General features: G+C 35.7%; 1 protein-coding gene across 5 annotated transcripts in view; it reads left to right on the top strand.

Moving 5' to 3' along the window:
- LOC150098128 (SKA complex subunit 1-like) overlaps positions 1-26,667 on the top strand; it is a 94,089-nt gene that overhangs the window by 22,522 nt on the left and 44,900 nt on the right. For all 5 annotated transcript variants that reach the window (XM_090406550.1, XM_090406549.1, XM_090406554.1 and 2 more), the window contains exon 3: positions 14,777-14,871. In XM_090406550.1, the coding sequence (XP_090262676.1) occupies positions 14,777-14,871 (95 nt within the window). The remainder of the gene's footprint in view (positions 1-14,776; positions 14,872-26,667) is intronic.

Raw genomic sequence — 26,667 nt, forward strand, 5'->3', positions numbered from 1 at the left:
TCATTTTGTTTAGGTGATCAACTATCTTAGATGAGTGTACTTAACACATTCTTGAATGTTAATAATGTCAAATTCTTTTTGTAATAGCTTTATTTTTTAAAATATGATTCTACTATTGATGCTATCTTGTTACTTTCCTAATTTTCCTCAGCCTCCTTATATCTCAACTGTTTTATTTCAGACCCATATGTTATAGTACTGTTTATAGGTATTAGTTGTTTTAGCTAATTTGAATCTTATCCCATATACATTTCTGACATTTGTCCTTTCCACAAAAATATTTCCATCGGTTCTTGCTCCAGCAAATAGGTTTATAGCAAACTCAGTATGACTACTGAAAAGCCTTGCAAGCATTCTAACAGAAATTCACTAGCAGATTATTCTTGTGATTCTACAAGATTGCGGAGTATCAGCTGCATTTCTTCTATAGGTTTATCATTAAGAATGAAATCATTAATTTTTATACATTTCTCTAAGATGAATTTTGTTATTTTATTAATTATTTAGTCATTCTTCAAAACTTTTCATAAAGTTATTTACAATGATCAAATGTGCTTACAATGATCAAAGTAAAGAATTGAATTTCATATATGAGATTAAGAATGCTAGTGAGCTATTAACATGCAGAGAGGAAAAGTGAAAGAAATGATTGTTTTGGTGGCAAATGTATGTGAGAAGATATGAAAGTTGCTGGTACAGGTGAAAAGAAGAGCAAGTCTACTACCAAAGCATGATAGAGATGAGTGAGAAAAGGGTGATGATTGTGAATGAGTCAATGTGTAGGTTGTTCAGAAAGAATGGTGGGCAGTTGGTGAATGTGGAATGAATTTGATGGATAGAAATTCATAAATATGAATGATGGAAAGCACTTAAATGGATTTGGAGTTAGTTTTTCTAAAGAAGTTGTTCAGTGAGAATTTGATAGTGCAGTCGGGAGGAAAACTACAGCTTTTAGGGAGAATGTAGATGTGAGCAGATATTCATATTTGACTTAAGTGAGATAACGATAAGATTATTTATTTATTATTTTACTCCTTAAAGGAGTCCAAAGACTTATTGAGGGAGGGCACTTACTCTATAACTCTTGGTGTCCACCGCTTACACTAACTACACCGAACTTCCACTACCATCATCTACACCAGCTTTCCCAGATTTTTTCTATGACTGAACACTTCACAAATCCTGAAATTTTCATGGAAGACCTTGGTTATTTTGTAATGTATTAATAATTAATTATGGCATAATCATAGAGTATTAGTACACTTATCTATATTGTGTGACATGTTGACAAATATAAAATTGCATTTAAATCAGTTGTCAATCACTGTACTAATGAAATCTTTTAGCATATTGTAGTTCCTTCAGGCCAACATCATTAAATTAATTTGTGCTGATTTTCATTGACATATCCCATTCTGATCATTAAAAATTTATAATATAAGTATAGTACTTATGAGTGAATGCAGACTTTTTCTCCAGTGTGCTGGTAGTTTTCCCCTCCTTTTGTACATCCTGGAGATCGCTTTTTAGGCTGGAGGTGGATGAATCACCATCTGTTGCATCACAAACACCTTCAATAAGAGATTTCTTAACACCAAAATTAAACAAAGTCCCTTTTCTCTTATTCATATTAAAATTTAAATATGTAGGCCTATTACGTTTAAAAAATCATGGCAATATGGTTTCAAAACAAGCACTTTCACCCTACAATACAAACTTGCGAAGAAAATATTCAGTATTACTAGATTTGAGAACTGGATACAGACTACCTTGATCTTCAATTTCAGTGGAAAAATTTTCTTTATACTTCCTTGCTGATTGGTCACTAACATTTGCAACACAGATGTTATTTCATTCAGTTTTGAGAACAGAGGATATGCCGCCCATTGTTGTGATCGTCTTGCAGGCAATATTTATGACCGGTTCATAAACAGCGGTATCCCTTTCCCAAATGTTGAAAGATTTTGATGTGTGAAAATTAACAATAATTCATGAATATTTCCATGTTTAAAAATATGCGGCTTGGTCACTGACATTTGCAACACAGATGTTATTTCGTCCAGTTTTGAGAACAGAGGATATGCCACCCATTGTTGTAATGCTTGCAGGCAAAAATCGGCTTGGTCACTGACATCATGGAACACTTCTTCACTTTCTGAAGAAGACGATTTCTGTGGAACCCAATTTGGGAAACCCTGATCTACAACAATGCCATCTGCTGCCCACCACCATCACCAGTAGTTTTTGTCTGTAAATTGTTGTCCTCAAGGCTGATTTTATGGGATGAAAACCCAAGTTTCCTGGGAGGAAAAACTCTGTTACATCCATATGAGATTGGCTAACTCCCCTTCAATTGAAAAAACACACATAAAGATTCCTTTCATTGCAGTAAGAATTGAACTTGGGCCTTTTCTAATCAGAGGGTGCAATGTCCCATTGTTCTTCCAATTACATTAGAGTAGGTCTTTTCCATAGTAATTTACTAATTTTTATTTTTTTTAAAGTGACAGCTGAATCGGATAAAAGAAATGACTGCATGATGATACTGCTAGATTTTACTAAGGCATTCAACAAGAACTTTGTTATATAAATTAGAACAGATGGGAATTGATATGTAGCTAGATATGGATAAGAGCGAGAAGGGATGGTGGGCGGCATACATTAGAATAGCATGAGGGAATTGAATCAAGAAGAATGTGGGTGATTAATGATCTACCTCAGGGGGTCTTTATTTGGGCTGCAACTATTTAATTTGTACACCAATGATATATGAAATGATTTAATAGAAAACAGCCACTTGTTGGCTGATGATGCAAAACTGGGTAGAAGAAGAGATCCTGCAGGATGATTTAAGTAGACTTGCATTATGGACAAAGAATAACAGCTGACAGCTGGCAAAGTATAAGGCTTTGGGGAAAAGAGATTCACAACCTGTGTACTATACTGATGGAACTGAACTGCAGGGAATCGATGAGTCTAAAGAAATTTGGGAGTGATTGGGGGCCAGGGAGTTAAGTTTATAGGGCATATTGAAAACATAGCCAAAATAGTTCAACAGACTAATAGTTCAGCTAGAAGAACACACTGACACAGATTTTAAGGAGGTTGTCATCCCAGTTTGAGGCCTTGATAAGGTCACATTTGGATTGTTGTGAACAGTTTTTAGTTTGCCTGGATTCCGTGGTGGGGGGAGGATAGCAAGTGGTAGAGAGGATCTAGAGTTGAGGTATCAAGATAACAAGTCTCATATTAAATCTAATAAGGAAATAAAATATTGCAGCAACATGCAAAAATAAATTTCAGAAAATTAATCATTTTCTTCAAAAATCTGTTTATATTAATGTTTATAAGAGTGTAATTTGCTTCTGTCTTGATGTTTGATATGTGAAATATGGAATATATATATATATATATATATATATATATTTTTTTTTTTTAATTTTATTTTTGTGGTAAAAGTATTGTATATTATTTTATGGATAAACATGCTTGTTGGAAGAGCAGATATGTATGGGCATGGATATTGAATCACTAAGATCTACAGTTCTGTGAAGCGGAAGCTTTGTCATTGTTGCTATTAAGATGGAACTTGAACATTGGGATGGAAGGCAGATCGCATCTACCAAAGGTGTGCATGCACACACACACACACACACACACTAATTAGGAAAAATTCATGAAAAAAATTGTTCACTTTGAGAAAGAATAAAAATGAGTTTTATGTTACTTATGAGGTCTCTAAGCAGTCTTAGCGAATTTTAGTCATTTAAACAAAAGGAAAAAAATGTAAAGGGAAAAAAAAAGTAATTTATGCAAATCTGTTAGGTCTAAGATCAACTGTTTATTTCAGTTTAAGTGATTAGCTGTGGATAGTAAGTTGTCATTATAATTACTGTTTTCCATGAATTTAAAGCTGTCAATATTCATTTACTAGCTATATCCAGTATGAGTCCTATGATAAGTGTCTAAAACATTTAAGACATACTGAATTTGTTGATGTTGACTGGGGAGAAAAAAAAAGTGTGATCAAAAATATGGAATGTGAAATCGATTGCATGTTCTTTTTCCCTTTGAGATCAGTGGTTCTCAAATTGTGTGTAGCAGTGTCTAGTCCCTAGGCACACAGTTTGAAATTGACAGAGCAAAAATAGGACTAGCATCCTACAAGGTGGCATACAATCAGGAATTGTATAAAGCTTAGGGGCATTGTAAAAAATTACTGAGATGCTACCTCTGCTCTGAGATATATGTACTATCAAGTAGTAGTTACACTAGTGGCCAAAATTGTGGAAACCTTTTGGAAAAAGTGTATTTTTGAGGGCTCATAACACCACTTTTTTTTGGTGTAATACCATAAAATTATATATATCAATGGAAAGATAATCTTCCAACTTAATTTAATCAAGAATGTAATGCAACAAAGTTTGTCCAATTATCTGTATTTTATGAAAAGTTATAGCCAAATCAGAAAAAAGCACAACTTGCTTAGGTTGATATGAAGTAGTTTTCCTTCATTTGAATGTAGCCAATGAGCACAAGTGTTTAGAGAGCCAATCAGGTGTCATCTTGTTTTGGCAATGAGCCAGTGAGGTCACAGTAGGATTCAGCTATCGATATCATGTATTGAAGCTGAGAGGAGGACTTTTGTCAGTGTGTTATGTGATTGCTATCAAGTTGGTTGTTTTTTTTGTGTGTTCTTTCATTTAGTGAGCTTGTAAAACGTAATAAAATTAAAGAAATGGCACAAAGAGTTGACTGGTCAAACAGAAAGCAATGTAAAATAGTACTATTAAGTGAACACGGCTACAGTTATGAAGAAATTAGAAGAAAAATTGGTGGAAACTTAACCAAAAGTGGCATTTCTAAATTTTTGAAGAGGTATAAGGAGACTCAGTCACTACAAAACCAGACTGGTAAAGGCAGGAAAAGGTGCACAACAGAAAATTCTATAGCAATTAAAAAAAAAACAAAGAGAGCCTGTGTAGCTCAGTGGGTGTGGCGTTTGCACACCACCGCGCTTGGCCGCACGAAGGAAGACTTGGTTTCGAGTCTAGTCGGCGACTAGAGGAAATTTTTCTAAGCCTTTTTTCGACCGGTTCCCGAGTTAGTCGATCTCTGGCACGGGCAAGCAGGTTTTTCCTCCCGGAAACTCGGGTTTTTCGTCCTGTAAACTCAAGAAAATCGACCGTAGAACCCACATTATTTCAGACATTAAATATATTGTGTTAGGGTTAGGGACCACGAGATGGCGGCACATTTGAGCCGTCTCTCTTCGCTGCGTACTGCTTAATTATTGATAGCCTTGGGCCATCTGTCTCTGATTGGGTACCAGTGGAGATTGAACTGCCAACTCAGTCTCCAAAAGTTAGATAGGGCTAAATGGCCTCGCCTACTCCCGTATATGGGAATAAAAAGGCGTTAGCTGATTTTAAAAAACAAAGTGGTGTTATGAGCCATCAAACCTCAGAAATACACTTTCCAAAAAGTTTCCACAATTTTAGCTACTAGAGTACCTAGTATCTTGATACATCAAGCCTATCATTTGTACAATTATTGTTATTACGGGCAACTCTAAGGAGTCGACAGCCTCATCGAGGGAGGCCCTAACATCTTGTCAAGAACAACTATTCGACATTCACACAGTATCTATCATACCTCGCCTTGAGCTCATTCGCTGTCATGGCACCCACAACAGACTCTGGCAGCTTATTCCACTCATTCACCACTATACAAGTAAAAAAACCTAGCTGTAACACCCTTGCTAACCACATTCTTGCCCAGCTTCCATGTATGGCCCCCTAGTCTTCCTACCACCAGTCCTATTCTCAAAAATATCTTCTGAATTAATCTTATAGAAACCCTTCAGTAATTTGAATGTCTCAATCATATCACCCCTCCTTTGTCTATCGACCAATTTCTGCAACCCACAAATCTTCAACCTGTTCTCATAAGGTTCATTCCATAGACCTGCTATCATCTTGGTCACTAGTCTCTGGATCCTTTTCACCTCCTCCCCATTAAGAAGAAACCCTGGCTCCCATATCTGGGCACAGTAGTCTAGTTGGGGTCTTATCAAGGCTCGATACAGAGGAACAAAAAATTGTTTGTCTCTGCTTGTTAAAGTATTTTTCAGCAACCAAGTGATTTGATGAGCTGATTTAGCCATTTTTGCGATGTGCCTCCTAAACTTCAACTCCCTATCCACCAACACTCGCAAATCCCTGTCCTCATCAATCTCCTGGAGTATGGTTCCACCACTGTGATATACTGCTGCTATTCTTTTCACCCCAAAATGCATAACCTTACACTTTGCCACATTAAATTGACATCCATTTTCCTTAGCCCAGTCCTCCAAACTATCCGAATCATCTTGCAAAATTTTGACATCCTGTGCACTCACTATTGCTCTACCCAACTTTGCATCATCAGCAATCAAGTGAACACTTCCTCTCAGATCCTTTCCTATATCGTTGATGAACAAATTGTAACGTAGTGGTCCAAGAACAGATCCTTGTGGCTTGCCAGTCTTTTGGACTCTACTCCTGAATAAACTACTGTCTGATATCTCTCCATTTCATCAACCATCCTCCTATCCATCTCACCAACCCTATATCCATCCCCATATGCTGCAGTTTACTGATTAGAATTCCATGTGGTATCCTGTCAAAGGCCTTAGCAAGGTCCAGTAGAATCACTGTAAACTCATTACCCTTATCCAGTTCAGCCGTCACTGTTGTTAATTACTGGAAACATTTACAGAAATTCTGTATTCGAGCTTGGCAAATGTATCTTGCAGGTTGTTTTTTTTTTTACAGTGATAAAAAAAAAACATTTAAATCTTCTTTTCATGCCAACCCGAGTTTTGTGCCCCCCCCCCCCCCAAAAAAAAGGAAGTTGCAGATGTGGAGTGTAAGAATGGACTAACAATTACAGTTGACTCTCAGCCTAGAGAACTCATTGGAACTACAGAAATAGTTTGTTATAATGGATAGCAATTTTGCTATAGTAAATAACTTTTTTAATAGCATTGTCTGAAATTGTAGTCCAGACTTTAGTTCAAATTGTAGTCCAAAACTTAGTGAGTTTGTTTTAAAGGTGTTTACTATTAGAGCTGACACTGTGTTATTTTGGAAAGTTTTTTCCTTTTTTGGTCAAGAATTTCTGCACTATCAAAACAGAATGAATGCAAGTATTGTTGTGGTTGAGAAACTAATCTCCATTGCATTACTTCTCAGGTTTTCATCTTGCATCTGCAGAATAGTGATGAGTGCTTGCAGATCAGATTCTTCTTTGATATGTCACCCTATCTGTTCTGCTCATGAATGGAAATACCAATCATTTAGATCAACAAATGTCATTCCATCTTTGAATTTGGAAAAGTAATAAAATATTTGAGTTCTGCTCATTGTTTCCACTTTGAATGCAAATTTTAACATATGCAAGATTTTCAGCAGTTTTCCTGGTATGAAGCAGAACTTTATGCACATTCACAATTCACTGAATTTTACCTTTTTTTGTTGATTGGAGTGAAAATTGTAAAGAGTGCAGTCATGCTTTATAAGTTATTTGTTAGTGATGAAAGCTCCAGCTTTGAAATAAATAATCTAGCAGGTTAAATAAATAAGCTGCCTTTAGCAAAGGGTCTTCATGCTTAATAGGGAAATAGGGATGTAATCTGACTGTCATTTCAGAAATTCTATGCTCACACCACATAATTACATTAACAAACCAAGTGTAATGTATTTTATAGAAACATATGTGGAACTTCCTGAATTATGTTCATTTTAGTATTTTATTTATTTTTCATAGAATGAATGCTGAGATGCAATTTCATGGATTTTATATAAGTTTTTGTTTTTGAACACTTGGAAAATGGCTATTCACTACAGATTAGTCTGCAGCTATTGTACCCTGTGGAAAATACTAATTTATATACCTACTACCATAAATACAACTCCTTGTAGATTAGCTTATATGTTGGTTAAACATAGCTTCTAATTTTTTAGGAAATGACAGCATAAACTTTAATAGGTAATTATTAATTAAAGTTTTTATAAATAATAATCTAGTTAATATTGTCATTTCCTAAAAAAAAATTAGAAGCTATGTCTAACCAACTTATAAGCTTATCTACAAGAATTACAATCATCCATGGAGATTCCATCGCATGCAAGGTCTGTCAATATGCAAGTTAAAGCTGAAGATATCCAGACAACTGAATTGATTAGCCTTTTTAAAATGTTACCAGGATAATAATGCAATCCTGAATTGTATAAAATTAAAATAACAATTTATGTCATCACCAAAAGCTCTGCATATTTACAGCAGATTACAACCACCTGCATTCTCCTGGCCAACACCAATGAAGCTATTCTTGCCCTAGAAGTAGAGCTTGCTCTATGCTGAATGTCATTTGGACAATCCTTTCCGACGTCTTGAATGCTTCAGCAGAAAAAGAATTTCAAAGAATACATTGTTGGTACATTAAAAAATTTGAAAGCCAACAAAAGAAACCAGCTTCCAAACCTCACCTATCTCCTAATGGTAATAAACCTATCATCCCTTATCCTGAACACTGAAGCAATTAACACACTCGCACATGGCCACAACTTCGCAATAGCACTTGAGAAGATTCTTGCAGAATAAATTATTCTCACCAAGCCAAACCACCAAAAAAGCAACCTATCATAGAAAGAATTTGAATCTCTGCAAGAAATGAAAAGCAAAAAAAAAAAAAAAAAGTAATTACCAAAGCAGATAAGAGAAATGCCACTGTGGTTTTAAACCAATGAGATTACACAGGTTAACTTGCCTCTTTACTTTTAGATCATTCTATCTACTTTCCTACAGAATATGATCCCACCAGCACACAAATCAGAACACTCCATAGGCTCCTTAAAAAGGTTACCTCTTGGCCTATGGAAGTGACAGACAGAAACCTTTTAAATCTAGACCTTCACCCTGAATATATGGACTACCAAATCCATAGGCAAAATGTACCATAACGGCCCATTGTGGATGGCTCTTAGAGAATACAGACACAAATGCAAGAATGCTAAACAGTGTGTAAAACTAGCTAAACAAATATTCTATATTCTTGCCAAAGTCCTCCCATGATTTTGGCAAGAATACAGAAAATAAATATCAAAAAGGTGGCAAAATATTCTTTAGGTTGTTGAAGAAGCTTAGGAATGGAGGAAAGAGTGCTGTAAAAGGAGCTAGAGATGATAAAGGTGACATGAAAACGGGAGAAAAGGATATCCTTGAAGTATGGAGTATTTACTTTGAAAAACTGCTAAATGAAACAAGCAGTGATGACAGCACAGTGGTAAAAAACACTGACCAGGCATGCAGTCAGGAATATATATCCATACTTCAAGTAGAAAAAACCATCAAAGGCTTGAAATGTGGAAAGGCAGCAGGAGTAGATGATATTCGACCAGAAATGCTGAAGTATGGTGGTATAAGAGTCTTACAGTGGCTGCACTGCATAGTTCAGAAAGCCTGGACAGAGGGACGAATTCCCGATGATTGGAGTAGAGCTCTAATACTACCCATATATAAAAAAGGAAATAAAACTGATTGTGAGAATTACAGAGGTATTTCCCTACTGAGTGTTCCTGGCAAGATCTATGCAAGTATACTTGAGAAACGGTTGAGAAGAATTGTGGAAGAAAAGCTTGGTGAAGAACAAGCTGGATTCAGGCCAAACAGAGGCTGTCGGGATCAGATCTTCACTTTACGATAAATAGTCGACAAAGCATGGGAATATAACAAAGATCTGTATTTAAGTTTTGTCGATTTGGAAAAGGCATATGACAAGGTGCCAAGAGAGAGAAGCTATTCAATACGCTGCAGTTATATGGTGTCGATGTGGCATTATATCAAGCAATACTTAGTCTTTATTTGAATTGTAAGTTAAGTCAGCAGTTAGAATTGAAGGAAGTACAGGAAGATGGTTTAATGTTAAATCTGGTGTGAGACAGGGATGTACATTATCCCCTTTGTTATTCATTATCTATATGGATCACATTATGAAGGAAAGTGGTATTAAACATATCAAATTTGGAGATGTTAATGCCAGCTCTTTGCTTTATGCGGATGATGTTATACTTCTAAATAAATCCGCTACAAGTCTGCAAGATTCTCTGACTAAATTGAATAGCTGTTGTAATAGATATGGTATGAAGGTCAGCAATAAAAAGACAAAGACAATGAAAATAGGCAGAATCATTGAAAATGTCAACTGTTGTGAATGGAGAACCTGTGGAACAAGTGAAACATTTCAGCTACTTAGGCACGATTTTTACTAAAGATGGTAAATTAAATATGGAAATAGACAACAGAATCAACAAAGCTGGTGTGGTAGGAAGTCAACTGAATAAATTCATATGGAATAAGAGAGAAATTAGTCGGAACACTAAATTAGTTGTATACAAGACAGTGTTCAAACCAGTTTTAACTTATGGATCTGAGAGTTGGGTCAGAAGTAAAACACTTGACCAAAGACTAGAGACGGCAGATATGAGAGTCCCGAGAAAGATTATAGCCGTGAATAGATGGCATCAATGGCAATATCATATTAAAAACGAGGATATTAGGAAAGAACTTGACATTGTCAACATCCAGGAATGTGTTAGCAGAGCTAATCTCAGGTGGTATGGTCACTTAAACAGAATGGGTGAAGAAAGATTAGCAAAACAAGTGTTTTCTGCCAGGGTTGGCAGCAAAACGACCTAGAGGAAGATCAAGATATAAGTGGATTGATACGGTAGAAAGTGCCTTAGACGATAGAAATATAAAATCTGATAATGTTGGAGTCTTGACAAGTAACAGACTGATTTGGAGGAAAATTATAGATAGGAAGTTAGTAATGATGTAATTTTTTTCATGTAGTACTATCATATCCTGTACACCACTTGTGAGGGTACAGGCCAGGAATTTGATGATGATGATGAAATTTACTTGACGCCACCATTCCAGAATCTAACAATTATCAAAAAAAAACATTCATGCATACTTATCTTTTAGCAGTATAAATATTTTTGTTTATAACAACTTCCTATATGATAAACTGTGAATTTTGTGAATTTTAAAGTTTTATATCTAAGTGTCTAGCATGAATGTAAGTCAGAACAAGGGACAAAATAAGAGAGGAATTATTAATGAAATATTCTAAGTGAAAGAATGCGTACTATTCAACAACATAGGGCAAAGATCACCCTAAATACTGTAAGATCAGGGTAAGCACCTGCGGGCATCACATCTTAGAAGGCATCATGACGCATACATTCACCGAAACAAGCAGTCCTGTATGTTAATCGGTGAAGTCACCCAAACGGAGACCAATGGGTGAGACGATAAGATATTTCAAACTCAGAAAGGTGGCGCTCTAGGAGAGCGAATAAAACCCGCGACACGGAAGTAAATGACCCCCGTTTTTCTTGTTCCTGAGTTTCTCTCCATGTGCTCCGATAGTTCTTTGTGGTTCAGCTCTCATTTCTGAGGGCTGACTTACGAAAGGGTTCGGTATGACACCGCAGTAGGGTTTTGGCAAGACTAACCGCAGGCCCTGGTGAGAAGATCATCGACGAAAAAACCTTAGCAGAAGTATAGCGTCCAACCCAGGCGAGCACGTGTAACCCACGTGGCGATAAAAATCGAGACAACCAGATTCGAAACAAAGAACGAAGGAAGGCAGAAAACTGAAGAAAAAGAATAGATAACTACTCTCACTTGTTCTAGCCCCTTTTTGTGAATTGACTAACATTTAAGAGAACGCAATCTGAAATTTGTATTAAAAGAAAGAGTGAAGAATTAAGATCTGTGTAAATGACTATGTTTTCTTGAAGCGAACTTTAAGGACTTTCAACCAGATAGAGATTCTGTCATGTTTTTCCTGAGATAGGTTATAAAATGTGTTAAAGTACCTTAATGTCAAAAATGAATTGTAATCATAAATGTAATATGTATCAAGTTATTGAGATATTGAATTTACTCATACTTTGAAGTAAAGTACTAAAATGATTTAAGACTGAGAGAGTGAATGAAAGGTAGAGGTTTAACATTAGATTTGATGATCAATTTAACTTGTATGGCATTACTAATTGAATTTAATAAATGTTTTAATTCCTTAATTATGTGTGTTTCTGATCATGATGACTGACCCTTCATAAAACATCGAACCTAAGAACGCACGTGTGTGTGGGAATACCCCAGTTGAAAGTAAGGGCATGACTGCAAATAAGAGTAAAATTATGCCAGAGAGCCCAGGTTTCTAGGAATTTAATTTATTTTGTTAATAGCACTTGATATTCTATAATTAACCTAAAGGCAGTGTCTATCTCTAACTTTAAGGCTCAGGCTGGTGCAGTAAAAAAATAAATTTGCCTGAGTGATCAGGATAATTTGTAGAATTCAGGGAACGGGTAAATTTCTGGTGGCCCTTAAAGGTTAAGCTACGTAAGAAGGAGCATAAGAGAAGCGAGACATAAGGCTAAGTTTATTATTAATGTGGATCGCATAACAATGACACAACCTACTTAACTTAGAGACATATGTGATAGAACTTGATATTGCGACTGTAATAAGAAAGGCTAAAATTAAATAAGTTGTCCCGATATATCAATGAGAGAGATACAAGACACAATATAATAAAGAAAGAAGGGACGACACAACAATAGATACCTTAAACATCATACAAGCCAAATTTCCTCCCAACATCTCAGTCCTATTTCAGTTCACCATGAACTTGGGCTATTTCGCTTGTCAAGGAAAATTCTACAAACAGATAGAGGGGACAGCCATGGGGTCTCCACCCCTGGCTAACTTCTTTATGGAGACCTTTGAAGAAAAAGCCTTAAACTCTATCTCATATAAACCCATGTCTGGCTATGCTACGTGAATGATGTGCTCTCCATTTGGCTGCATGCTCTGGATACACTCCACAATTTAACATACTTAAACAATCTATGCCCCAGGATCTAGTTTACTTAAGAAAAGGAAAACAAACAGCAATCTCCCTTTCCTAGACACTGATTACATGCCAGCCTGATGGATCCCTTGCTTTCTCTGTTTACTTAGAGGAAAACTTTTCTTTGACTCCATTGGGGTCTTCGGAAAATAATAATAATAATAAAAACCCTATATAACAGGACAAAATTAATCAGTTCAGATAACAATGCCCTAACTACTGAACTAGATGATATCCTTAACACCTTCTTAGCCAATGGCTACAATCCCCAAAAAATATTTAAACCAGGTAACCACAATCCCCCCCCCCCCTCCCCCTTCAAAGCAGAGATTAATCTGAATCTATCACCATTCCATATATCTGGGGTACATCGAAAAAATTAACAAAAACTAAGAAATATGACCTAACAGCCAGTTACAAAGCACATAAGAAATAAGCATCTCTTATCTGCTCCACCAATGACCAGCCACTTCACCTAAACTGACCTGGAATATACTAGATCCTTTTCAGTTGCAAACTCTCCTACTATGGCCAAAATCAGGATATCCAAACACAAGGTCTACATCCGGTTCCACCAATACAGCCACTCAGGACTTGCTGACCATGCTTTGGGCGCTCACCACAGGATATGTTGGAAGAAGGCCACTTTATTACACACCACAGCAAATACAAGTACGAAAGACTATTCCTTGAATTTGCCTCAGCTCTGAAAAAGTTTCCAAACTTCATTAAATTTGGGTGCATGAGACTGCTCTCAATTTGGGAAGCATACGTTCTAAGATTGTCAGCCCAACAGCCAAGACAACCCAAATTTAGCCCAGTAGGGGACACCATTTAGGGCTCTAGGACTGACTTCTGTTGCCTTTCTTCAGTCTCATTTGCTTAGTGTGAGTGCCTGCATGCACATGTCATTGTTTTGTGATCCCTGAAGATGGCAATGTGATATTGCCAAAATATAGGTAGCTATTAATTAAAGTTTTTAAACTTAATAATCTAGTTTACATTGTCATTTCCTAAATAATTACCAGCCAAGGACAACTGCTGAGGAAATTCAAGAATTAAGAACAACAATTTAGTATGGAAAGTATGCTTGGTATAACAAGACTGGATCACAAAAGGAATACGTTGATATGAAATCAAACTAAAGTCTCTGACATCATAGAAAGAGTGAAACATATGAAGTGGCCATGGACTGGAGATATTGCTCGAAGACAAGATCGGCGATGAACAAAAGAAGTACTGGATTAGATTCCACAAGAGGAAAAGCGACCACGACGCAGACCTAAATCAAAGAGTGATTTAGGTCTGTGTCTATTTGGAGTAATCTGGGAAAGGCCTTCATTCAGTAGTGGATTGACAATGGCTTATGATTTCCAACCACCTGTTTAAATGCGTTAGTATTCATTATTCATAAATATGTGCTACATGACTTTTTTGTTTTTATCTGTACTTCTGTATAAATTATTCTTTTGGGTACATATTCCATTTTCTCTCTCTCTCTCTCTCTGTCCATACTACGTATTCTTTAATCTCATGAACAAAATTGAGCATCAGCTTTGTTAAAAGGTCCTATTTTATTTTGGTGCAGTTAGACAATGAAATATTAAATGTAATTTGATAATTCGCTAAGTGTAAGTATCCATATTTAAAATTTTTTAAAATTGCTAGGATTAATTTAAAAATTTTTATAATTTTGTTATAAAATTCTTTCATTTTTAGTAGTTTTTCTGTTGTTGTGAATGTTTTATTTAATGTAACTAATTTTTTTTTTTGTTGTTCTAAATCATTTGCTATAACGTAAAGGATTTCATTAGGCAAGTACAAGGACTAAAGTATGAAATCCAGTTAATAGAAAATAAGTTACCATCCTATTTATCCCAGCAAAAATCATCCAATATGTAAGTAAATAAAGTTTATAATATACTTTTATGGAGAAAAATAAAACATTGTTAAGGTGCAGCTAGTAGTTTTGGTCTACACACACACACACACACAATGTAATGGATTCACTTGATTGGAGTGAATTTTGATATTGTTTAGTAAAAAATGTTGCATTACTTGATGGTGCTCAGGTAGTGTTTAATGTTTTACAGTTAAAAGTTAATTAAACTGACAAACCATGTAGTGCTCAAACATCCCAAGCTGCAAAATCTTCCACAGCCAGTGCAATCATTCTTCTTTCTCTCACCAAAAGATTTTGATTCACCTTCCTTTACTTTTTGATAATACACAAACAGCCAGACAGGATAATCCCCCTTTCTTGAACTGGCATTTACTTCTAAAAAAAACTTGACATTCTTTTCTGCTCAGGATGTTACTTTTCATCCATCCAGCTACTAACTCTGTACAAATCCCACATCTGTTCAACCTTAGAATTCTGGTCATATTTGGAGTTGTATGCCAAAAAACCACCCTAAGAATTCTTGATGCTGTCTAATGGTTGGCTGATTGATGATCCCTTTTCTCACTGGCTCTTCAGCCACTGTCTCACCTTTGTATTTTCTATAAGTATTTCCATGGGTGCTGTTCCAGTGAAATGGCATTCATCATTCCTTTGCTTTCTGTGGGCTTATTAAAACATAAACAGTGGCTGCTAACAGTCTTTTACAGTCCATTTGCAAAACCTGCCAGATCTGCTTCTTCCATCTTTTTGTCTCTGGAGCAGCCTTTCTCTCAAATTGTTTTCTAGCTATTACTACTCTGAGCTTTTTTTTTCAAGAAAAAGATCAGTAGGTTTCTTGTCTTCCTAACCTTTGTCTATATGTATGCATAAAATAACGATGTGCAATAGATTCTGCAGTGTCTTGTGTGGAATTCATCTAAAAAAATATGCTTCAGTAATGGTATTTTCTATGGGATAGTTGGGGAAAAAAAACTTCGGTTTAGCTTCCTTTTTGAGTTCCTCTTTATACATCAATTCATGAACGGTTGTAAACCTATGGTACGTAAGTATCATGGGTAGTCTGGGAATTTTTTTTTCTGCTTTTATTAATGACAAATTTAATCCCCATATTTAATTTTTGTTATTAATTATGAAAAAGTTAAAGCAAGTCATATTCCTCCTACACCCATTTGTCCTGCAATAACTATGAAAAAGAGAGTACTACACTGAATTGCTTCTTTGCTACCCCTTTAAGTCAAGTGAGGTAGTTGTGGGGGGTTAGCTGGATATCCAATATGCTACTGCTATGCATTGTTATATCTATTGTTACATCGTTACTTTCTTCTATTCTCTATCTTTATTATCTCAGTAATCACTATCTATTCTATTGTCTAACCTATCTTATTTCCTCTTCAGATACTGGCAAAATTTATATTATGCTGCACCAGCCAGTATCCTATAACAGAAAAGATTCTTGCTCAGGGAAACACTCCTAGAGCTTAAGGCATACACACATCGTTATGGTTTTATAGATTTCTGGTACTTCGTAGTCGTGACCTGTAAGCTATTGTTATTTACCTTCTAAATTCTTCCCGCTAAGGTTCTATTTTATAAGTGGTAATTTGATCTCACAATCAGGCATGACTCAGGCATATGTAATAAAACATATTTATTGGGAAATCAAACACTTACAGTTAAGATGCAACATATATTCAGTGCTAAGGAAATCAGTACATGCCAAGCAAAATCAGTTCACACTAAGTTAGTTCAAAGAATGCTATACAACATTACATAACCTGTAATCTCTTTCCACAAGTTATTCTTAAGTTACACATCCACACATCTCAAGGTTTTCAATTAAAAGCTCTCAGCAATACCCGTTTCATTTTATCAGGTTCAAACTCATTCAATAATATAACTGCCTCCAGACAATCTTTGCTACAGGAAACTAGTTATTTCCAAAAGGCAATTCTCACTAAAGTCCTGTAATAATTGTCCATACTTTATGCTTACACACGTTTTTCCTTCCTCTGACATTTCTGAAACATACAATAAAATTTTCTACATTACCGATTCTGTTCAGGACAATATGTTGCTTCCACGTGGTCTGGTTACCTTCTGATTATTCCGTCTCTGCCACTGCCTTTGGGCTCACGCTGTCCTTGAATTCTGCTGCCGGACACGAACGTGTTTGCTGCCGCATTTAAGGGGACTTTCTCCGCTCCTTCCAATGGGACATCCAGCGATTGGCACGATTCTGCAAGGCTGATAATTCACGAATGGCTCTGAATGGAATTTTTTAGGCATCTCAAGGAAAAGGTCTGCTGTCCGACATCGCACCACCTATGCACATCTCTCTTGAACCACCAGTCAAAATCACCAAGCAGGAACCAGGAAAAGAGAGTTTGTAATATGGCATGCATCTTTTCCGCATGACCCTCTTCATTTATGTCCCCAAGTTGATCCCTTTTCTGTTAGGGTGCTGTTTTCGTGGAAAGTGTGCTTACGTCACCTTCTGCGTATATTATTGCCTCCGGCATTACACTAAACTGGGTGACTAGCACGCGACCTTTGGACTGCTACTTATAAGTTGTCTAGAGACTTACAACACTGGATATCTTAATGAACTAAATATTTTCCTTAAACAAATACTATATTATGACACAAATTCTCACTTTGATTTCTGGTTAAACAACAATAAGATCCTAGTAAATTACATACAGAGGAATATATATTTTCACATATAGTAAACAAGTTTTCCTTATTTTCTGCTGAAGTGCAGGCATTAAATTGTTAGTTTTTGCATGTTAGATCCTGAATGAATAATTTTCTTTCAAAATTTCCCCATTCAGGATCTAACAAAGGTCCCTCCTTCAAAATAAAAAAGTTTTTCTGTTTCTTCAGAGAAACTTTTTATACTTCTCTCAGTTCTCTGGGGAAAACCCTTCTATTTCGCTTGGGACCCAATTCAAACTCATGTCTGGGTAAAAACATATATTCAGAGTCGTCCTTAATTGTCTTGTTTATACAAATTGCCCTTTTATGCTCATCGTGCTCTTTTTTTCGAAATATGAACGTGTCACCCTTACCTTTTTTATAAGTTCCCCTTCTTTTACCTTCGATGCCTACATAGTTGACTCTCAGGGTCCCTTTGAAGGCGGTATTCTGTTCTTTGTTTGAAATTTCATTATCTACGGATATCTTAAGATCTTTAGCGTTGTCCACATCAGAGCATTCCTTTTCCTTCGATGAGGAGATCTCATCTGATTTAGGTTGACTGCTGGCCTCAAAGCCCATATTTCTCTCAGACAATTCTACTTTACTTTCAGACTGGGACTTGTTGTTAATTTGGATGTCTCTTATTTTCTGAGTCTGTGATCTATGATTAGTTCCAGTAAATTTTCTCCTCCCAAGAAAACATACTTCCCTCCCCAAGTAGTCACATGAGAAATTGTACTTTATTAGGAAATCATTTCCTAGAATTAACTTTAAGTGTGGGAGAGAGGTTCTAGGCAGAACCAAAAAAACTCATGCCAAACACACATGTTATAATCAGGAAGTTTAGCCTTCAATCTCACCGATTTTTTTTTTTTGGGGTGGGGGATATTCCTAATAGTTTAACTGGTCTTTTAAGGTGAGTGACTCTTTTTCTCACAAGTGGTTCTAGTTCCCTGAAGTAATTTTCAGATATCATGGAAGTTTGGGAACCTGTGTCAACTAACGCCTTAAATTCTTTTCCGCATATCCTTCCCTCTACTGAAATTCCAAGTAATTGTCCATGATTTCCTTTTTCCTTTTTCCAGGCTTGTTTGGTACAAAAGTGTGACCTTGATTCATTTCTGGAGTTTCCCTTTCTGCTAAAGCAATTGCCGGCAAGATGCCCAATTTTATTGCAATTGTAGCATCTTGGAGGTTTTCTACAGTTACTTCTCTCATTATCTCCGTCCGAAGACAAAGGAGATCCTATGGTTTCTCTAACAGATAAGTCAGCCAACCTTTGTATCACTGTATCCAGTTTGTCTAATAATGGTCGCTGCATTCTTTCAACTTCTGTGTATTAACTCAGTGGCTTTTCTCTCATCTTGGGAGTAAGAATTCTCTGAGTTTTTTGTAGAGCCTGTCTTCAGTTGGTCTAGCATCGCATTGAGGCGTTCCATGACAGGCTGTTGTAGTCTTTCAACTTCCTATTTAATCATGGAACAGATCTCGATTTGATCGATGCTAGTTGTAATCTGACAGACTGATTCAGCTCTATATTTCTCGTGCCGCTTTTGTGTTTTCTGTTACTCACCCTTTTCTTTACATCTTTTCACAGTACTTGGGTCATTACTATTACCTTTATCAGGGAAATAAAACTGAATGTGAGAATTAGATATTTCCCTACTGTGTGTTCCTGGGAAGAATTGTGGAAGAAAAGCTTGGTGAAGAACAAGCTGGATTCAGGCTAAACAGAGGCTGTCAGGATCAGATCTTCACTTTACGATAAATAGTCGAGAAAGCATGGGAATATAACAGAGATCTGTATTTAAGTTTTGTAGATCTGGAAAAGGCATATGACAAGGTGCCAAGAGGAAAGCTGTTCAAAACACTACAGTTATATGGTGTGAATGGGGCATTATATCAAGCAATACTTAGTCTCTATTCGAGTTATAAGTCAGCAGTTAGAATTGAAGGAAGTACAGGAAGATGGTTTAATGTTATATCTGGTATGAGACAAGGATGTACATTATCCCCTGTGTTATTCATTATCTATATGGATCACATTATGAAGGAAAGTGGTGTTAAACATGATATCAAAATTAGAGATGTTAATGTCAGCTCTTTGCTTTATGTGGATGATGTTATACTTCTAAATAAATTCGCTACAAGTGTGCAAGATTCCCTGACTAAATTGAATAACTGTTCTAATAGAAATGGTAATGAAGGTCAGCAATAAAAAGACAAAGACAATGAAAATAGGCAGAATCGTTGAAAATGTCAACTGCATTGTGAACGGAGAACCTGTGGAACAAGTTTCACGTGTGGAACATTTCGGCTACTTAGGCACAATTTTTAGTGAAGATGGTAAATTAAATATGGAAATAGACAACAGACTCAACAAAGCTGGTATGGTAGGAAGTCAATTGAATAAATTTATATGGAATAAGAGAGAAATTAGTCAAACCACTAAATTAGCTGTATACAAGATAGTGTTCAAACCAGTTTTAACTTATGGATCTGAAAGCTGGGTCAGAAGTAAAACACTTGACCAAAGACTAGAGACCACAGATATGAGAGTCCTGAGAAAGATTATAGGCGTGAACAGATGGCATCAATGGCAATATCATACTAAAAACGAGGATATTAGGAAAACTTGACGTTGTCAGCATCTAGGAATGCGTTAGCAGTGCTAATCTCAGGTGGTATGATCACTTAAACAGAATGGGTGAGGAAAGATTAGCAAAAGAAGTATTCTCTGCCAGGTTGGCAGCAAAACGACCCAGAGGAAGACCAACATATAGGTGGATTGATACGATACGAAGTGCCTTTGACGATAGAAATATAAGATCTGATAACGTTGGAGTCTTGACAAGTAACACTCTGATTTGGAGGAAAATTGTAGATGGGACGTTAGTAATGATGTAAATTTTTCATGTAGTACTATCATATCCTGTACACCCCTTGAGGGTACATGGCAGGAATTTGATGATGATGATGATACTATACCAATACTGACTATGTTAAGAATCTATGGTAAAAATGTGGAACTGATAATGTTCTAATTGCTGCTACAGTGTACATTGTCTGTCTTTAAGTTATTTTTTTCCATAGCATCAAGTTCTTAATTTCTCCCTTTGCTTTATAATTGCAAAAAATAAGCAGTTTTTCAATAACTTATTGTATATGATATTGTAATATAATATATTAGATTATACACTAGTGTCCAAAACCTTAGGACAAACACAATTTCTGAAGATTACAACCACAAATTCAGATGTATCAGCTTGTTGCAATTTATGTAACTGATGATTTCGATTTGAAAGTGCATACATGTTCACATTTTGGAATTGTGTTCAATGGGATCATGTGGTAGCACTCAACAGGATAAAAGCCAAAAGGCTGCTAAGTGAATTGTGCTTGAAGGAAGCTCTTTTCATGAAGGAATAAAGTTGCATATTTGGATGTCTTGAGTGTCTACAAGACATCATGTAGATAATTTCATGTGGGGAAGAATTATTGGAAAGCTTGAAGAAGGCTGCAGAATTACTGATATTGCCAGAGAGTTTGGAATCTCACAGCATTGTATCCAGGATCTGGACAGCATTTCAAACACAATGGAATGTGTTCCATGTGTTTGCTAAGAGGTCACCCTTGCCATGCTGTGGAACATGAAAATAGGAGTATTATAACAGCAAAAGGTAATTGATGCACCATGGCAGGTTAGCTCCATTCAAGCATAGGTATGAAGATATCTCGACAAACTGGCCACATGTCTGTGACAAGTATGCTTATACACTCGAAGGCCTATAGTCTGTGTTCCTTTATCTGCAGCTCATTGTAAAGCACATTTTCACTGGTGTTGTATCCATAAAAATTGCACAACACACCGACGGGCTAGTTTACTCTTCAGGCGAGTCATTTTAGTCTTTTCTCTGATTCTAGATGACACTTGATCTGCCATGAAAGTGGTACTGCTTACCATTGCAAGAATGTTCTTGAAAGGGATAGATACAGCAGTACTTGGGTCATGATGTGGGGAGGCATTATGCTTAATGGGTGCACCAAACTACAAGTGCTGGAAAAAGGGACTATGACTGGTGAATGATATTAAGTTCTTCAGTGTCATGTTCGATTGTTCTGTGGTGCTGTAGAAAGAATTCATTTATGGATGACAATGCCATACCACATCGTACACAAGCAGTTGAGATACTTCTGGAGACGGAGGTTATTAATCGAATACAGTGGTTTGCACTATCCCCAGATTTCAACCCCATAAATCACATTTCGGATGTAATAGGGGAGTTGCATTGCTGCTCAAAGTTCCCCTCCAGAAAACAAACAAGGCCTTATCCTTGCTCTGAAGGAGTGGGTCAGTTTGCCTCAAGAACTCCTGTAAGTGGTGTGCGTTAATTCCTTAACTACGTCCTCAGAAAATTTAACTTTTGCCAAAAAATTATTGCAATTTAATTTGTAGAAAATTTATTATTATTATTATTTGTGGCATCTCTATGGAGTCCGGAGACTCATCGCAGGAGACCCAAATCAACCATCATACACACAAATCCTATCATACCTCTCCTTGAATCCATTCTCGCACCACTCTCGACGTAAAAAAATCTGATCCACACACACCCTTACTAATCACACTTTTACACAACTCCCACAGATGGCTCTAGTTCTCTGACTATTTGTGATATATTGAAAAATTTCACTTGCATCAATTTTATAAAACTCCTTTAATATCTTAAAAATTTCTATCTTGTCCCCTCTTTACCAACTATCAACTAAACTTTAACTCCAAAATCATCAACCTTTCCTCGTAGGGAGTATTCAACAGTTTCACCATCTTGGTGTCACCTGTCTCTGAATCTTTTTGACCACCTTCTGGTTCTCAAGAAACCTAGGTGACCAAATCTGTGTGCAGTAGTCAAGACGTGGCCAAATCATAGCCTTATAAAGAGGGAGAATAACTTCCTTATCTTTACTTGTTAGTATGTTTTTCAACATCCAAGTAATTTGTTGAGCTATTTTACCAACTTTATCTACTCATTGTTGTATTTTACCTTTCACCAACTTTTCGAATATTTCAACCACTCTCGATATATTAATTGGTCTGTACTTTGCTACCACTGTCTTGGAGCCACCTTTATGCATTGGTACTATCTTACCCTCTTTCCACTCCCTTGGAACTCTACCTGAGCTGAGACTTATTGAACAACTTCGTCACAGGCAATGCCAATTTTCTTGCACAAGTACATGGCCTGATATTGCCATCCAGTCCCACTGCTGTGTTCACATTCATATTTTTTAATATGCTGAATATCTCCTTTCATCTATCTCAGTGTTGATACGCATCTCTGTAACATCAACAACTAAATTAACCACCTGGATCATATTGCAAAATGATTACTTGTAACTCAATTATTTCTTTTGGTTCAGTCACCTCCCTACCATGAACATTATTTAAAGTCATTCTACCATAGTCATTTTCCCTCTTATTAACTATATAATGAAAAAACTCTTGGGTTTATGTTGAAAGTTTTTTCACTTGGTTATACTATAAATTAGATGCCAAGCAATTATTATATTCTTGTTTCATCCTTTATCCAAGTGTAAACAAACAAAGTTTGCATGTGAAGTCACTTCACGACTGGGCTACTTGTGTATAGAGGCTAATGACGTCACATCAATTGTCTTGGTATCCCATAATGCATTGCACATATCCTTACTGACATGTGTAATGCTATCATTTTGGAAAAGGGCCACTACCCAGACTGGATTCGACCTTTATTGTGATCGTATCAGTTGGAACCAGACCCAGAAGTGATACCGAGGTTGAAGTAATGCAGAAGTCATATTTCCATATACAAGTAGCCAAAAGGTGTCACACCTTATTACTAAAAATATTCTGGATTAGAGATAGATAAATTTTGAAAATTTATTCACTTGGTTATACTATAAATTAAATATGCAAAGAAATTATATTCTTGTTTCACCCTTTATCCAAGTGTTAGCAATCAGAATTTGTACATGAAGGCACTTCACGACTGGTCTACTTGTATATGGAGACTGACTTCACATCAATTGCCTTGGTATCCCTATCGCAAAGTGACTTCATGCACAATCTTTGTTTGCTTGTGCTTGGATAAAAGATGAAACCAAGAATATAATTAGTTGGCATCTTTAATTTATATTATAATCAAGTGTAAAAAAAACTTTCAACATCTATCTCTAATCCAGAGTAGTTTAGTAATAAAGTGTAACAGCTTTCTGCTACTTTAGGCAACCAAACCTTGGTATCACTTTGGGTCTGGCTTCCACTGATGAGACCTTAATAAAGGTCAACTGGTCTGTGTAGTGGTCTCCTTGTTAATACCTCCTTATATATATATATATATTTTTTTTTTTATATATATCAATCTGAAGATGTACACAATAATGATGTGCGAAACTAGTAATTTAATTTATTAAATTATTTTACTTTGTGTTTTTTTTTGTCAGTATTAATTTAAAAATATGGATACAACAAGCCATGTGAATGTATACTCTGTACTATGTCTAGATTGGAGAAATTAAAATGATTGTGGTGATTTGTAAGTTCGGAGTGACAGAGGAAGCTAGTGAAGCATACAAAATGAGAATATGAAGAACTTATGACAGGGAAGATCAAAAAAGTGGGGCCTTCATGTTATTCATCTTTTGGCATGTGCTGTCTGAGAGCAAATAAACAGATTCCTTCTCTGTAGCAGAAATCACAGACAGTGTAGCTGAAAAAGGTGAAATGGTTACTTGGTGAGGCAGCTGTCACGTGGATTTATTTAGAATGACAAGTCGGTTTTTGTGGATCAGAGATTGAAAGTCTCCATTGTCAGTGAAATGTATTTTCAGATATTAAAGATTTTTTGCTCTTAGGAGAAGTTTCTTTCTTCTTTTTTTTAATACCTGCAGAAGACATTTTAGCCTCAACTGACCCCTTAGCTATCAAAATGCTCTCATTTCAGAAGTATCTTCAGAGTAGATGGAAAAGCGATATTAATCCATTTGATAATCTGGGAACCTCCTAATTCATTACTATTTAGATTTAGTCTATAATATTACAATAATATCATATATAATAATGTTATTGCCAAACTGTTAATCAAAAATATTTATTTTTTGCTATTATAAGACAAATGCAGAAATAAGGTCTAATTAAGAACTTTATGGTATGGGGAAAATATAGCTTAAAGATAAACAACGTATGAAAAAAAAACATAAATATAAGGAGGTATTAACAAGGAGATTTCTAGATTACAAACCATTTTTTTTTTTTTAATTCAACAAATAGCAGATGTTGAATATAGGAATAGGATATCATAAGCATCAGTTATATGCTGTAGCAGCAATTAGAACTTTATCATTTGCACATTTTTGTCTTATATATTCTTCACATAGTCATTATAGGTATACAGCATCATTGTACATAAATAATAAAAAGTAGCTGGTAACAATAGATACAACAACAATATATAGTAGCATATTGGATATCTAGCTCCCATCCACCTTATGTGACTTAAAGGGGGTAAGTGAAGAAGCAATTCAGTATAGTCCTCACTCTTTTCCATAGTTCTTGCAGAAGGACAAATGGGGATAGAAGAATACAACTTGTTATAACTTTTTTATATCTGCCAACATGTTAATTAGCGACAAAAAGTAAATATGAGGATTAAATTTGTAATAATGACTTGTGAAAATTTTCATTTTATAATGTGCTGTTCTTTCAGCAATGAGCCAGTTGGGTCACTATGTGAAATCAAGTTAAAAATTAAATTGAGCTGCATAGTTAATGTATTTTGATGAAAGTGAGTCATTTGGTTACCACATTCTTTAAATGGAAGAAAATATTTTCTGTAAAGCTGTAAAGCGAAATTAGTCCCATTCTGTTATTTTCATCCTTTCAGCTTTTAGGGAGCATTTTAGAAATGAAGAAAATCACAAATTTTTTTGTTACGTCTTTCAGTGTATTTAGTACATCTACCTCTTCTTTACCTGAAACTGTTAGGTTAGTTGGATCTAATGTCTCCATTTCTTTCTATTTTCCCAAATCCTTTCTTTGTTTTCTAGATAGTCTCTTATCTGGTCTCCTCCTTTTCCATGGTCTTCTTATCTTGGCCTCTTTCTCTCAAATTTCATTTCATACATTCTTCTTGGTATTATTTCTAAGTTCATTCTCATATATCCAGACCACTTCAAATGAGAGTTCACAAACCTTTCTTTTACACTTTTTAGTCATAAACTATTCCTAATGTTCACATTTCTTATTCTACCTTTCTTTATTTTTTGCCAACATTGTCCTTAAAACTTTCATTTCTATTACTTATATTCTATGTATGTTTTGCAGCATAAGCCAAAATGAGCAAAAATTGACTTTTGTCAATCAAAAACTTACACTTCAGATCTCACTGTCCCAAAGTAGACTACTTACACCATTAAAAAAAATTTTGGCTCAGTGAAATTCTCATTATCCCCTGGTCTAAACTCCCATCACTAGAAAGTATACTTCCCAGATATTTGAAGTTTTCACCACTCTTCAAAAGTTGCCTATTGAGTCTAACACCATTAACGTTTACATTTCCTCTACGATTTAAAACCATAATCTCACTCTTCCTGCTATTATTATGCATTACTGTTTCATTTGTCTAGTTTCTTCTGTAGCCCTCCTTCTAAATGTGGCCAAATCATCACATCCACAAACACAGATATTTCCTGTTTCTAGTCATTAACTGTATCTAGGACACTATTCATCACCAAATGAACAGCAAAAGAGATAAAATACTTCCTTGGCACAGTTCTTTAAATGTAAACCACTCTGAATTACGAAATTTGGTCTATACAGCTGTTAGACATCATAACAATCACGATAAAGAATAAACGTGTTTCTTCTTTTTCTCTTCCTATCTTTTCCAAATTTTCATTTTTAGCAAATAGAGTAAAAAATAAATGAATAAATGCTTAAAAACAAAATTAAGAAAAAAAAAAAAAGTTAATATTTATGTATTTAGATGACAAAAGCATTGAATGTCTGACTGGAGAAAAACATTTTTTTCCCCAGTTCATTCCACTTTATTTTCAA

The sequence above is a fragment of the Typopeltis vanoorti genome, chromosome 16 (genome assembly GCF_054136105.1).
Source record: "Typopeltis vanoorti isolate ZY-2024b chromosome 16, IOZ_Tvanoo_1.0, whole genome shotgun sequence".
NCBI lineage: Eukaryota > Metazoa > Arthropoda > Arachnida > Uropygi > Thelyphonidae > Typopeltis > Typopeltis vanoorti.